At 38.0% G+C, this 15,964-nt stretch overlaps 1 protein-coding gene across 1 annotated transcript in view; it reads left to right on the top strand.

Moving 5' to 3' along the window:
* The window catches only part of SLC26A7 (solute carrier family 26 member 7), a 70,007-nt gene that overhangs the window by 34,240 nt on the left and 19,803 nt on the right, over positions 1–15,964 (top strand). Inside the window, exons 5-10 of the mRNA XM_055703897.1 lie at positions 2,591–2,743; positions 4,145–4,227; positions 5,846–5,993; positions 8,014–8,127; positions 10,179–10,256; positions 11,557–11,652. Coding sequence (XP_055559872.1) covers positions 2,591–2,743; positions 4,145–4,227; positions 5,846–5,993; positions 8,014–8,127; positions 10,179–10,256; positions 11,557–11,652 — 672 coding nt within the window. The remainder of the gene's footprint in view (positions 1–2,590; positions 2,744–4,144; positions 4,228–5,845; positions 5,994–8,013; positions 8,128–10,178; positions 10,257–11,556; positions 11,653–15,964) is intronic.

Raw genomic sequence — 15,964 nt, 5'->3', positions numbered from 1 at the left:
CTAATTAATCACATCTTCTGCTTCGCACAGAGCCAAATCCTGTGCTCTCTTGAAAATGTGTTCTTGGAAAATTATGGGTATAGAGACTAGTCCCAAGCCACTCAAGACACAATCCACACATTGTCTGATTACAGTGGGGCCATATGTGGTTAAAAACTGTGGTTTCATTACCATTCTTCAGATTTATGACATATATAGATCATATTATTTAACAAGTAGATTTTGAAATGTTTTCCTGGGTTCTGAGAAATGTTTGTGCTGGGTTATACTGTGCATCCTTAATCACAATTCCAAGGGCTAAATTTCCAAGGCCTGGACTAAAATTTTGTCTATTTGTCTGTAACCAGTTTTAGGTGTTTTTCAAATATTTTTTTTCCCATTGTAGATTATGAAAATATTCTTAGAAAGCATGAGAGAGGAAAGATCAGGAAATTATTTTAATTTACTCATTCTTCAAAATGAGCGTCATCTCTTCAAGGAGTGATAGAATCAGAACAGGACAAAAAAACTTTTATCATCATATTGACCACCTTTCTGCTAAAACAAGGTTCTTTCCTAAGATATTTTTTCTAGTACTTCTCCCTGTGCAATACAAATATATGTATTTAAGCTCCAAACTGTCAAACCATGTTAGCTTTATACATGTATTTGTGAATGGGTTCTCTGGGGCAGAAAATTATTAATGTTTATTTTCATAAAACGACAAGTGTCACTTTTCATTTATTTTAGTGGTCTGAGTCATTACCAGGGAAAACACTTTTTTTTTAATATTATTATTTCAAGCCTCAGCCGCTTGATTTTATTATCCATAATGTTGTGGTTTAAAAAGAAGTTACTGTGATGCAGTCTAAATCTACATCCTAGATTTTAACTTCTCTTCTCTCCGTGGTTTACATATCAGGCTACACAATAGTTCCCAGAATATAAATGCAGAATCCCAGGGACTGAGGCTACCTTGGTTTTTTTCCCCTGCAGCTTTAGTAAGCATGTGTATTATATCAATTTTCTTGCCTCTCTTTTCCTCCAGGCATTAGACTATTGCTTTTATTCATGAAGCCTTAAAATAATTTGTGATGGGGATCTAATTATTTCTTTGTTTATTAGGACCAAGGTTCCCTCTGACTTTCTTCACCTCTTCTAACCATTACAGTAAACTTGCAATTTTTTTCATTACTTTCTGTTAATCTGTTGTCATACTGATTTATGTCTCATTTTCCAGACCCTCAGATTCAGACCAGTACTGAAATTACAGTTCACTGTGTCATCTGTGCTGGTGTGAAGGCAACTGCATTCTTCTAAGGCTGTTACTTACAAAATTGCATTAATCATCAGTGATCCCTGTTATTCATCACTACTGGTCACTCTATTCCTATTCTATATTTCTATTCCACATCTTCCTTATGTTCAGCACCATATTTCCTTTCTTCATCATAGACCTGACTATACTCTTCTAGCCATCTTTTACAGCACACTGCACCACAACTTAACCTTTGAAAAGCTGAAAGCATCCTATTTGCAGCTCCATGTATCTGCTCCGGTCTTCTCGTTCTTTTTTAACATTGTAATCTGCATGCCAAGTGCAGTGATGTATCCATTCCCCAGCATCCCATGGACTGCTGTGGCAGGGCTGTGAACCTTGTGGTCCAGCACGCCCCACCCTTGCACCCTTGCACCTGCAATTCCTGCACCTTGCTGTGGACAGTTTCCCCTGGAAAGTACTTGCCACTGATGTGTAAATCACCCCTTCTTCCCTTACCCTCTTTTTACCTTTTTTTTTGCAGCTTTTAACTTACAAGTGTATGCTAAGGAAAGAAACAAGCCTAGCAGATGAACATTAGTTATTTAAATAAACAACAGCATACATACACAAGCTTGACAGCTCACTAGCACGTGCAGCATTTGGATGTGATAAAAGCATGGTCCATGGAGCACTTTTAGTGTAATGGGCAGCAGCAACCAACGGGGAGACTGAGTGGGCCCTGCTGAAGTTATACAGTTACTCTGGAAAAGTATTTGGATGGATTCCCTTGTGCACCGGAGAGGGTGTCCTGAAGAGGATGCTCATCTAGGAAGATTCCTGTTGCTTCTCTTCCATCCAGCCACTACTGCATTTTTCTTTCCCTTCTTCTTCTTCCTCTCTCTCCTTTTATTTATCCCTCCTTTCTGTCTTTTAAAGTTTTTCATCAGAAGTAACTTTTGCTACTAAACTTGACGGATGTTATGAGATATGGACACTGAAAATAAATCTTTGGGTATGGAAGCATCTCAACATTTTTGTGCAACACTCATTTATCTCACTAAATTTAATGAGACTGAATAAGAAAAGGACATGCATCACATTTACTGGAATCTTCTTGGCTTCTACCAACAGAAACTTGTAAATTCATATATACAAATATTCAGTGTATTTTTTGAGTGTTCAAAGTCCATAGTAATAGTAAATTGCTGACTTTCTTCCCTGCAAAATCTTAAGTGTAGGCCAGTTTGTCAGATGACTCAACTCCTGCTGTATCAATTCAGCTCTCACAGATTATTTAAGATGTTATGATATAATTTTTAATCTGTGATTGTTATTTACCATTCACTGTAGATTTATGCCTACATCTTTGAGAATATCAGATCAGTTCAGTTGGAGGCTTTACTTCTCTCCTTGCTGAGCATTGTGGTGCTTGTTCTTGTCAAAGAACTGAATGAGAAATTTCAGAGAAACATTAAAATTGTTCTTCCCATCGATCTTGTTTTGGTGAGTACAAAATCAAATATCAGACTTTTTGCTTACAAAGCTTTTAGCGGTTCAACTAATCTGCTGAAGTTTGCTGTGTTGTCTATAGTTAGCCACAGCCACACCTGCCATGTATTAAATGGATAGCTCATTTTCATGGCTGTATGTTAATTGTAAGAACAGGAAAGAGTTTGGTTAAATAATTAAGAAAGAAATGGCATACGTTCCTAATTTGTTTAACTTTTTTCATGTGTTTACTAGTTTTTGCATAATCACAAGAATACAAAGCCTCGAATATTAAAGTGTAAGAAGTTTGAAATAGAAAATGAATAATTGGCATGTTGTAACTCCAGGCAAGTCTTGTGCTGGGTAGTTGTGGCTTAGATGTTGCTTGCTATTTATCTGCAACAAAGTTAAATAGGTATGCTATTGCTTTCTGTAATTTTACTTACATGGCCTTTCACATGTCATAGGCTAAGTTGAAATTAGCTATTACATTGTAAATCCCTGCTTTAAGGATTAAGCTGTAGTCAAATAATCAGCACCAGCACAGAAGGTTTCTGTTTTTCTCTAGATCTCAAAGAAAATTTAAAAAATGAAGGGTCGGTGCTTTTCAGAGTGGATCATCACAATTACTCTTCTTTCGCTGGAAAAAAATATTTACAAAAAAATAATTTTTCTTGGGCAAAATGCTGGAAAAAGAGGTAGTGTGGTTCTGGTCCCTGCTCTAAGATCTGTTTCTGTGTTACTTTTTAAGCAATACTGGCTAAAATGTACCGGCAAACAGAGGATCATGGACTGGTACCTGCGCCTGTTCTGCTGGGATTTGTCTGCTCATCTCATTGAAAGTGTAGGAAGTGAGTTTGAACCTTCTCAGGGACAAACTGTTCACTCCCTCCCCAAGATTTATACCTGCTGGAACATAAAAATAAGAAGCAGCCCCATTTTTTGCTGTGTTTTGTGTCGATGTCGACACTGCCCATCTGGATTAGATGTGCTCGGAGAATATCAGCTGAATCAGACCACTCAGGAGCACCTAAATTATGAATCATTCTAAGCTGCTTGTGTGAATGGCAGTGGTCTCGGGCACATGTTGCACAGAGGCCGTGGGGACACTGATTGGCAATGTTCCTGGGGTTTCACACAGAATCGTACAGATCCCTTTCATGAACAGAGAACATACAAACTCCACCATAGTTCTTCTTCAGCTATCTTTTGCAAATTAGTTATTGCATACAGATTTTAGGGTTTTTTTGCATCTCTTCTATGTTTGCAAAATTTTTTGTGATAATACTTCATTGTCTTACTGGATTGATCTAAGGATAAATGAATATCATGTGCTTAGGTATGGCAATAATAGGGACCATGTGATAAGTAAAATGCAATAGAAACATAATGTTTTTTTCTATGTTGAATCAATAGATAATTGCTACATCAATTGCTTGCTACTATGCTGATATGGAATACACCTACGGGCTTGAAGTTGTGGGACATATTCCTGAAGGGTAATGTGTTTTTATTAGCTCGTGCCTTTCAAATATGTTTACTTCTGAGAACATTCTCTGAAGAGGTCAAAGTAGTTTTCTGAAATAAAAATTGGCAAAAATCCATTATGTTTATTTCCCATCTCCTCAAATACTGTCCCCCAATTCAACCCCATGTTAACAAGGTACATCTGTATAGATATCATAGAAATGCAGACTTTTCTTGCACATTTTCATAGATTATTACTTTATGGAATGAAAAGTAGGTACTAACTACCTGTTGATGGCTGATGGATGTATGACAGGAGGGCAGAGCACTCTCTACAAGATTATTGCAGGCTGCTTTTTGAGGGTTACCTTGGGTTACTGTAGCAGAAAGGACATGCAGTGAGATAAGGCTTGTAGATTACTCGACTTTGTTCTTCTCTACTCACTTATATAGTAATTTTAGGAAATGTTGTTTCTGAGGAAATTTAAAGGATTTAGATATGCTTAATCTAGAAAAGGGCATTCTGACTACAGATAGCATTACATTTTTCTCCATGACCTTGAAGAGAAGGAAAAAAAAATATTCACAATAATTAGCTGGAAAGAGAAATTAGATTAGATGTTAGAGAGGATGTTCAAATTCTAAGGGTTAGTAAGGAATAGAATAGCTGTTGTGTAATCTCTCCTTTGGAAATTGCAGGGTTTCCCTCAATTTCACAGAGTACAAGTCCAAGACAACATGGGTGCATATGTGGTAGCTTGCACTGATAAAGTAAAATAAGTGAAGTTCCTGAGAAAGAAAATTGTGTTAAAGTATTTAGGGCATGCTATTACATGCAATGTATCTGAAGTTAAAAGAGAGCTAAGTGTGGGTTTTTGATATGTGCTAAATTAAATAACTTCAGTTAAATTGTATTAATGTAGACTCAATCAGGAACTAATTTTTTTCCTAACTAATGAGAAGATTGTGTAGTGTTGAAAAACAGAAGTAGAGCCTGGACCATTCCTATGCGTTTTTAGGCGTTTACCTGAAATACCTAACTGCCTTGTCAGTGGAGAGTATGAAAAACCTTAAGAGCTCAATCTGGCTCCTAGGCAGTTTGATTTGTGCTCTGGGGAGAGTGAAGTCTCTTTGTGGAGTACAGAGGCAATCTGGGGTGATTTGGTTCTTAACCGAGGCGATTCATTGCAGTCCCAATTAGAAGGTCTCATTAGATGAAATAAATGTCCATACTGTTCGTAACCTACAGGAATACTGTTTAAAAGATTTAAACTAAACATTACAGAAAAGTCAACTACAAAAAAGAAAAAGTATGCAGTAGAGTCTCTTTTATTGAGCATTACAAAATTAGGGAATGGTTGATGATTTCATCTGTCAGCAAGGAAGATAATTTAATCTTTTCATAGTTTCTCAGATTGACGTTTACAAATGGAATACTCCATCTGAAACTAGTTCATCTTCTACAAGTTTTCATCTGCAGTTCCCCATAGACTCAGATCTTGTTAATCTAAAATATTGAAAAATGTCACAAGTATTACAAAAATTAGCTGGCTGTGTGTGAAGATTGTTTTTCTTGTATTTTCATGAATTGCGAGCGTATTGAGGCTATGTATCAGGCTTTGTAAAAAGGACTGTCTTTATTTTTTATAGGTTACCATCACCAAAACCACCACCCATGAACGTCCTGCCTGAAGTAGTCACTGAAGCTTTTGGAGTAGCACTGGTTGGTTATGTAGCATCACTATCTCTTGCTCAAGGCTCTGCTAAAAAGTTTAAATACACTGTGGATGACAACCAGGTAAAGCTTTTTCTCCTTGCTGTCAGTAAGCCTTGAAATTGCTTCACCATTTTGGAAATGTCTTATAGATGAATGCCCAGTAGGAAAGGGTATGTTCCATGTGAGATCCTGAGGCCTTGCTCTGCAGAACACCCTAATTGGTTAAGCTACTTCTTTTGGGGAAACGCATCCTTCAGGATAATCTTGTAATGCTGTATTCAGTGCAGGCCTGGGGTGTTAATGTATTTCCAGTGCTCTAAGATGAGACATCTTCTCTGGCAGCTGAGTTCTTAAAAACAAGCTAAGATGTTAAATCAGCCACTGACTGAAGCAACAAAGCAGTTCTAAAACCAAACCAGGTACTTATAGCCCCGGGACATAACATTTTATAACAGGTTATAAAATTAAGTTTACGCCAAGTAGAAGTCTCATCCCAAATAAAGATTTATTTTTATTAAAGAAGCAGAGTGGGTTCAGACAGTGCTGCCTGAAATTTGCAGCCACAGAAGCTTTCTGTGCAAAGTTAAATAAAGTGGGATGCTTAAATAAAAGTAAGATGTTACCTTTTGCACAGCCCCACTGCTTGTCATGGCGGGTGATTAACTCCAAGTCAAACTGAGATCCACGGAGACAGTAATTCAAGCACTGTGGTAAGAAAAGCTCATATTTAGGTGACTAGCAATAGTGCGGTGTGGTAAAAATGCTGCCTCCACCTTTCTCCTAAGTGATCTGGGATAAATGAAGAACAGTTGGTTTTGCAGGTGGAGGTCTATTTGAACACCCTATCTACACAGGTTGGTCTTCCTAACATCCTTTCATGTCCTTTACAACTCTTGCATCATTGGAAAATCTGGTGGGAATGTTCTTGTCTACTCAGGTCTCAATTGCTTTTCAGAATGAATAGAATAGGTCATTAATTTCTGTTGATGCTTCAGAGCCATATTTTCTAGGGAGCAAAGGAAAAATGCTTGGAGCTCAATACAGGTTAGACTTCAGGGTGATATGCTGCATTGGCTCAAGAGCACTGAATGGAGCACAGCAACCTGTGTGTCTTTCTGCACCTTCAGAGATCTTGTGGCTTGCACAGCTTAATTACTGAGGTGTTGGAAACTATGTGTGTGTCTGCATTGAATTATGGAGCGAAAGAGCAAAACCTCTATGAGAACAGAGATGACAATGGCAGTGGGGTGGTATAGCTGCACTGCATTCAGAGGCCAGGCACAGGGCTCTGTGTGGTGGCATGTGGGTGTGTGAGGCTGTCTGGGGACCTTTAAGGTGATGCTGTCCTGTGCTGTGAAGACAAACTTATGACCATGGCTGGACACAAAAACATTTGTGTCCTAAGCACTTCTAGCAGTACTGACTTCTTTTCTCCTTGTAGTCTGGGGAAGAAGGCTGATGTTGGGTAGCTAAGTTGCTGTGCTTTCTGTAGAAAACACTGTTCAGATTAGGCTGCAGATACAAGGTGGCTTCTCCACTTTTGCTTCTGTAAATCTTTGTTCAGACATAGCTGCAATTTGAGTGTGAATAAACACCAAATACATTTGTAATGAAAGACAGCATGCAGATAGTATTGCTACCATACTTCACTTTCACTAAAGCATGCTTTAAAAGAAATAAAATCAGTGGCTGTCTTTTTCCAGTAGAATCATAAGCCAGAAACAACCTGGACACCGTCCAGATCCCACTATTTGAGACTCTGGCCTGTTAAAAAGCAGATATGGATCAAGATGTAAATATTTTGGTTGAAGTTCATCTTCAAAACTTAGCAATACCATTTATTCTGTGAACAAAATGTGCCTCCTGCTTTTGATGACTCTTGCTCAGCAGTTCTATCATTCAGATTAGTTCTGAGTTGTAAGAAAATATATTCTGTTGGGAGATCTTTTATGATACACATATGTGATTTTTTTTCCCAAAAAAACATGGCCATCCTTTGTCATTGCTAATATTTGCAATCCCTTGTTGACAAGAAGCATTGAAATGACAGAATAGGAAAAAAAACCATATTCTTTTTAACATCTATTTAATAACTTTGCAGGAATTTTTGGCTCATGGCCTCAGCAACGTGATTCCTTCATTTTTCTTTTGCATACCAAGTGCTGCAGCAATGGGGCGGACGGCACTTCTGTACAGTACAGGCGCCAAAACACAGGTAACGTGTTACAGTGAGGTACACAGGAGAATTAAGGCTATGGGAACTGCTCACTGGAACTTTTACTGAATTTTATTCGTTGTATTTCCCTATTCTCCCTTTCCTTCTGTCCTGGGAAATGACTCTGCTCTGTTATTTCTAACAATCTGCATGGAATGCAGCAGCTGTCTTACTGGAAAAGCTAACGGTTCCACTTATTCATTTTTACCTGTTTGATTCAATATAGACTTTAAAGTCTGTGGCAGTAAGGAGGTTTGGAGTTGTGTTGTAAGACTGCAGGAAACTACACACAAACCCTTTCAGTTTTATGTGATTTAGTCAGCACTGTAACATAAGTGCCCTCTAATGGTGTTTAATGGATTTAATGGTACAGGCTGAACTAAAGTTTTAGAAAAAAAAATGGATTTAATTTAGTGCTTCTATCTGATTTTCAAAATAAAGTGGAAGTAACCTTAATTGCTACTTGTTAAAAAAGTCCAAGTAATCTCCCAGCTTTGGCCTTTGACTACACAGACAGAACTAAGTTTACTCTGGCATATGTCATGAAAGAAATGCAAAATTCAGGGGCTCCATGCAGCCCTTTTTTCTCTAACAGCTATATCTGGGATTCAGTGGTGTAATTTATTCTTCAGTGATATATTTTCCTGGGAGAAAACAGAAGTGACGGACTGTATTATTCTATGATTCTATTTTTTACAAGGACATGTAGTGACAGGACAAGGGAGAATGGCTTTAAATTGAGAGGGTAGATTTAAATTAGGTATCAAGAAGAAATTCTGAACTGTGAGGGTGGTGAGCCCCTGGCATAGGTTTCCCAGAGCAGCTGTGGATGCCCCATCCCTGGAAGTGCTCCAGGCCAGGCTGGATGGGGCTTTGAGCAACCTGGTCTGGTGGAAGGTGTCCCTGCCCATGGCAGGGGGGTTGGAACCAGGTGATCTTTAAGGCTCCTTCCAACCCAAACCATTCTGATTCTGTGATTCTATGATCATGGGCTAGAAGTGTCCTTCAAACGGAATCAACGATTTTTTTCTTTTTCCTCCTCTTGGGAAGATGGAAAGAGGGAAAAGTTCCTTGTGACTTTACCAGCAGATTTTGCGTCTCTTTTCCTGTAAACACTCTGTCTATCCTTCTTGATGGTATTTTTCAGTACACCATGGCTTTAATTTTCTAGTGTTTTAACAACTTGTCTGGTTTTGTTTTTAACAACTTGTCTGTTAAAATGAAACCTGATTATTTTAGTAAAGAAACATATTATCAATACAAAAATAAAGTAAGCATCTGTCTACTTATCGTCAAAAACCTTCTGTGAATCTGAACAGTATCTTAATGAGACCAGAAGTATTCTGCTGTGTGAGCAGTCAGAGTGGAGTAGGAGAGTGCAATTTTACTGTAGTTTTCCATGAAATTAATATCTTACAATACTGTGAAGAAACATAGTTCTTAGACTGTATATTTGTCTGGATTCATGTCACCTGTGTTAAATATAATTTTTAATATATAAAAAAAATGTTCCTACATTTTCTAAATTAAAGTCTACTGATATGAACATGAAATCATTGGTGGTTTCTGACTTAACACAATAATTTCCTTTTAGTGTTGATCCCAGTAAAAGAAGTTAAAAATCTTGTGCAAAAATGACAACACATGACAGATCTGTTATTTAGTGCAGCATTTAGGGTGCATGATTATAAATATGTTACAGAATGACAGTGGGTGCTGCAGAACTTCTGGGATGAGATTCTGCTCACACACACTCCATTTGATAACCAAGTGTGTAAGTGATGCTGTGGTCTGTGTCTGTGTGATGTCAGCGGAGTCAAGCACAGATGTTGAAATCTCTTGTTTTCACTGTAGTTGGCTGAAGATAATCACCAGAGAATAAAACTAAAATCGTACGCATCTGCAATCCATAGATACATTAATAGCTACCATCTTCAACATCTCATTCTTGACTTTGTCTGCAATATTTGATAATTAGTCCTTTCCACATATTTTACTTTTTTCCTTTTTTTTTAGCCTGAATAATCTGTTTTTCTTGTTTATTGTTTTAGGTGGCTTGCCTTATCTCTTGTGTATTAATTCTTGTGGTGATCTATGCAATTGGACCTATGCTGTACTGGCTGCCTATGGTATGGTACTTACCATCTTTTTAAAAGATTATATTAAACATTTGCTAATGACTTCATTTCTTTCAGGAAAAGATTGTGCTACTTCTAAAACAGCTCTAATTTTAATGGGGGAAAGAAAAGTAAGGGCACAGCAAGTCTTGAAATCATAAAATACAGAGGTGACAACATAATACATACAGATTTTACACATGTATAGTTGAATATATAGGCTATCACATAAGTATATAAGAAAGCATTTCCTTTCTACTTACTTTTGGCACATAGTTTATGAAAAATATACATCCAGATTGCTGTGGATTTGTAAATTGACAGTGTGGTAGAAATTAATGAAGATCCTCAATTTTTCTTTAGTTATGCATATAATGGATGACTTTGCTTTTCAAATAAATTTGACACAAATGATTGTAGACAGAGATCTAAGCTTAATTACAGAAAGATTATAAGGTATTCTTATCTCTGTCATAGAACACATCTGCACTAAGGCTCTGAAAAGCAATGTGGTGTGTTTTCACATAAGCCATATCTAGCTTGGTATTACAATTAATAGTGAATTTTAATTAGAGGCATGTCAAAGATGCAAAATACATCTCCATAATTATCTGTAATTTTGCCGTGTTTGTACATTAAATTTTAAGTCAACAGTGTTTTAAATTCACTTTGTGCTATTGTTTACAGTGTCATTTGAAAGTTCTCACTTTTCAAACACAGATGCTTTCATAGCTTATTTTAACCATGCAAAGCAAGGACACTTGAAGATGGGTGCACAATATGTCCTTTTTCTTACTATCCTGCTTTCCTCCCTTCATTTTTTGTACGGATTATATGTAAATTTTAACTGTTTTCCTGTAGGCTTCTTTTCCCATGGTTTAAAAATCCTTTTCTGTGTTGCTTTCTTAATGTTTTATTTCTTTTTTATTCTGCTTTTTTTAGCCCTCCCCACCTATGCACTGCAAGTCCATCGTTTTGTACTCCATCATTTTTGGTTCCAGATTATTTCTTCAGCCATCTCCTTCCCCCTTCTGATTCAGAGATCAATAAAGTATTTTGTTTGCCTCAGAGTTAATTGATTTTTTGCCTTTAATGTCTGTCATTTTTGTCTCACAATTAGGTGGCCTATAGGTTGTCTTCAGGAAGAGAAAAATGGGTTTGATACTGTTACTGCTTGTGTCACAAGGACACCTGTGTTCATCCCATTTTTGAAACACTAACTTCAGATTTTTGATAGATGAATTACAATATTGACCACTAGATTGAAAAAAACCAGTTCTGAAAACAGCCTTTGTTTTTTATTTCTATGCAGTGTGTGCTAGCAAGCATTATTGTTGTGGGCTTAAAGGGGATGCTAATGCAGTTCCGTGACTTAAAAAAATACTGGAACGTGGATAGAATAGACTGGGTAAGTGAAACATAACCTAAGGTGGTTTTCCTGAGACCCTATACCTGCTAAATAAACTTTAATAGTACCGTGGCCCAGAAGAGATAAGTCTGAGCCATTATTATTAAGGGTTTTGTGTACTATTGGCTTATTTTCTTTCACCAAATAACAGTATCTGTAATGTCAATTGTGTTAAAAAATGGAATTTTAGTGAATGATAAAGAATCAAACCTGATTTAATGCTAAAGATGTGTATATGGACAGATCAGGTTAATCTGAGCAGATGTGTGTCTAATTTTGTGTGCATTCTCTAAGTGGTTAGCATGCTTTTGCTATTGTAGTATTATTGAAGAGATTCTGTTATCTCTGTCCTCTGGGGCTATGGAATGGTACAGGTACAGGACAAACACAACTGGGAACACTAGAGATGCAGAAAGATACATGTCTGAGGGTGCTGTGAGTAAATTGCCTTAACTTTTTCAGATTTTGCAGAGTGCTACTGTTTGATCGTAATGAAAGACTCTGCAGTATGAGAGGAGGAATACATCAGAAAAAAGAGAGAGATGGAAAGAGACATAGTATGAAAATCTAGTTTAATGCAAATTCTGAATAGCCTGACATACATTTGCACAGAATACCTAGCAAATGTGAAAGATGAGTCCAGGTTTAGGAGGACTCCTAGACCTCTCTTCTAAGGGAATTTTTAAATGTATTGGATGATTAGTGGAACCAAAAGCTCTAACCACTTCCATAAATACATACTGACATCTCATAAAGCTTTTGGAACTTCTGTTTTATTTAAAAAGTATTCAGAAAGGTATTTTGGCCATATCCTCCTTCTCTGTGGTGAGAAATATAGTTTACTGGAGGTAATATTGGACTTCATTGGACTCACCAGTGACTTATTATTCTATAGCAGTAATGTTAGGTTTAGACTGAATAAAACCTTGTGTTTTTGTTGGTTTTTTTTTAAGAGTACTGGATTTCAGCATGAAAAGCAGCACTAAGTAAACAACATCAAGTTTGGCTATGCGAGATTTTTCACATTTCATTGCAGAAGACTATGGTGGGTTTTTGTTGTTGTGGGTATTTGTTTGGTGGTTCATTTTTTTATCATCCAGAAGAAAAGCTCTGTCTTTCAGGAAATCTTGTGTTCCTCAAGCAGCAAAATTTTGAAAATATTTTCTATCACTTGTACTGTATTGATCTTCAACTTATCCCATATTGCCAGTGACGCAAATGGTGTATGATGTGGATCAGGAATTATTTTGGGGACAGTGGACTAAAGAAAATCGGTAGTTATAGAAGAGAGAGATAGCTTCTCTATTAATGCATTGAGATAATAAGTAGATAAGTTTTCCAGCAGCATATTCTGTAATCTCACTATGTTTGATGCATCTTCACAGATAGACTAGCCTGACTGATTTTTATTTTTGTGGGTTTGGCAGGAAAGAATGGGTGAATAGTTAGTTAGTACATCTCTGACATGTGTCATTATATCTCAAAGAGAGGTTATAGAGTGGGGGAGTTTGCTGGGTTTATCTTTTTGAATGAACATACCTGAACAATAATTTATCTTCAAGTAGTTATACCATGAGTTCTTAGCCTGACAGGGTAAATCATCTTCCTTTAAGCAGTATAATCTAAAGTAAGGCTATAAACGTTGATCTTACATTGCTGCCTGGTCTGAGGAGCCCCACCAAGCCCAGGCATTTGAGTAACTACATTGGTGTTGGTTTTGGCCTGAAAAGGTTCACCCCAGCAATCGACAACACACTGGAAATGAATCCGTTCCACTACTCAGGTTATCCAAAGTGTTTTGAAGATAGAAACTCTAACAAAACATTTGGAAATAATTAGCAGCTGTCCTTTCTGGAACTGATTCTTTGAAGGGTGTGTGTCACGTAGCATAGAAGTCAGGTTTGTTACGCTTACAGGTCTGGTAAATGATAGTGCAAGGAAACAGAATATCATGGGGTTTGTTACCTTGCTCCTTCATGCTTCTTTAAGCTTCTCATTGAATGCAAACAGGATGAGTAATATTCATTTGTTGATTAGTTCTTTTTAAAACATAATCCTTTTAAATGTAGAAGTATGTAAGGATGTAAAGATGATACTAATTCAGCAGTTAAAGTGGATCCAACAAGGAGGGTCACATTTTCAACAAGTAGCCTCCAAGATCTTGCCAGTGTGGGTTTCTGAGACATGGATCCAACCACCCTGTCAAACTATTTTGTCAAAATAGTTGGAGGAGGGGACCTGGGAGGGTCTTCCATGGAATTTTGGAGCAAACTGGTGCAATTACTTGTATTTTTAGAACTTTTTAACATATTATCCTCAGTAGGCAGATGGACTTTTAGATTTGTTCAGCTATTCATCACACAGGGGTCCCAGTTTGTGAGAGGACTCTGAGAGCTCTGAGGGCTCTGCTATATAAACAATTTTCCACAAAGTAGGAAGCTGTCTCTTCTATGATAGTAATTTTACATGGATACTTCTAGCTTATGACATCCTAGGGCTATGGAGATTTTATATCTTTCCTGCATTAGTGAATATACTACCCTGAGTTATAATACTTTTGCTGTATTTAGTCTCGGTGGGGTGGGAAGGAATTTACAAATGCTTAATCCGTTGGAAGTATGATTACCATATAAATTCTTCTTAAAGAATATTATTTATATCAGTCCATCTGTCTCCAGGGCAGCTTGCAATCAAATACCCTCTCAACCATTGTGTATGGAATGCTTGTGAAAAATTATATTAAAGAACTACTATATACCACTTTACTATTGAGCAGTTCCTGCTGTACAGCTGCAGTGGTCCTCACTTCAACACTTCACAGAATCACCAAATCACAGAACGGTCAGGGGTGGAAGGGGCCTCTGGACATCAGCTAGTCCAACGCCCTGCTAAAGCAGGTTCTCCTAGAGCAGGTTGCACAGAATCATGTGCAGGTGAGTTTTGAATGTCTCCAGAGAAGGAGACTCCACAGCCTCTCTGGGCAGCCTGTGCCAGAGCTCTGTCATGCCCAAGGTAAAGAAGTTTTTCCTCACATTCAGGTGGAAATTCCCGAGTTGCAGATTGTGCCCGCTGCCCCTTGTCCTGTCACTGGGGACCACTGAAAAGAGGCTGGCCCTGTCCTCCTGAGACTCACCCTTCAGATATCTGTGTGCATTGATAAGATCCCCTCTCAGCCTTCTCCCTAGGCTAAACAAGCCCAGCTCCCTCAGCCTTTCCGCATGAGGGAGATGTTCCAGCCCCCTCATCATCTTTGTAGCCCTGCGCTGGACCCTCTCCAGCAGTTCCCTGTCTCTCTTGAACTGGGGAGCCCAGAGCTGGATGAATCATAAGTTTTGAGGAAGGGTACCCTGAGGATGTATGCACACATCAGTCACTTGCCTGCAGAAGGATGTAGAAGCATGGGTGTGCTACTCAGCCTCTGTGGAGCCAGACCCTCCTCCAGGACTCCAGCATCTTCCTTGCCAAGGTACTCACTGAGTGAACAGGACTTCAATAAGATTCTTCCTTTGGCTGTGTGCTGGTGACTGCTGCATGGGCCTCTGTTTAGAGCAAGCCATCACAACCTCACGTTACAGACAGTACAGAGCTGGTCAGTCAAGGCATGTTAGGGTATGATTCATCTCTTCCTCAAGTAGGCACCAGCATAATCAGGTGGGAGTTAGATGAATGCATCCAGATTTCTCTTCACTCTTATAACTAAATCTCCATTGATTATGATGGGAATGTGGACAGCTCACCCAGCTGTAGGCATCTGTACTGTAGATCGTTAAGCCAAGTGAAATGAAGCCCTACCCATTCAGGCAATAGCTGATCATCTCCTCAATCTGCAACAAAAAAGGAAATTTATAATCTGATTTTGAAGTGCTACAGAAACATTTAGTATCACAGTACTTTAGTATTGCATTGTTTAGCCATTGGCTCACAGAGTATTCTCCCACTTCTCCTATTTATATGTTTTTTTACTAGCAAGTTCCAATTTTAGACTCCCCTCAGTGGTGTATGTGTAGACTCTGTGAGATGAAAAGCTCTAGGTGGAAACACACTGTCCACCGAGTTTCAGAGGCAGCTGCTGTATATAGACAGTCACTGTACCTCTCAATGCTTCTAACACTTTCTGATATATGCAGGATTCAACATAAATCCCTGTCTTCTGCTTGTTTAGAATTTCTTTAGATATTTTTTTTTTTTTTAATTTTTACAGTACAGACATACTTTGAAGGTGGATTTTGTTTTGACTTTTAAGAATAAAATGTGCCTGTAACACATTATTGCTGAGATTTGAAGAATGATTACGTTCTATCTGTCCTGGAGT

This window comes from Falco cherrug, chromosome 3 (genome assembly GCF_023634085.1).
Source record: "Falco cherrug isolate bFalChe1 chromosome 3, bFalChe1.pri, whole genome shotgun sequence".
In the NCBI taxonomy this organism is placed as follows: domain Eukaryota; kingdom Metazoa; phylum Chordata; class Aves; order Falconiformes; family Falconidae; genus Falco; species Falco cherrug.
The sequence above is the reverse complement of the archived record's forward strand: the minus strand, read 5'-3'. Positions and strand labels throughout refer to the sequence as shown.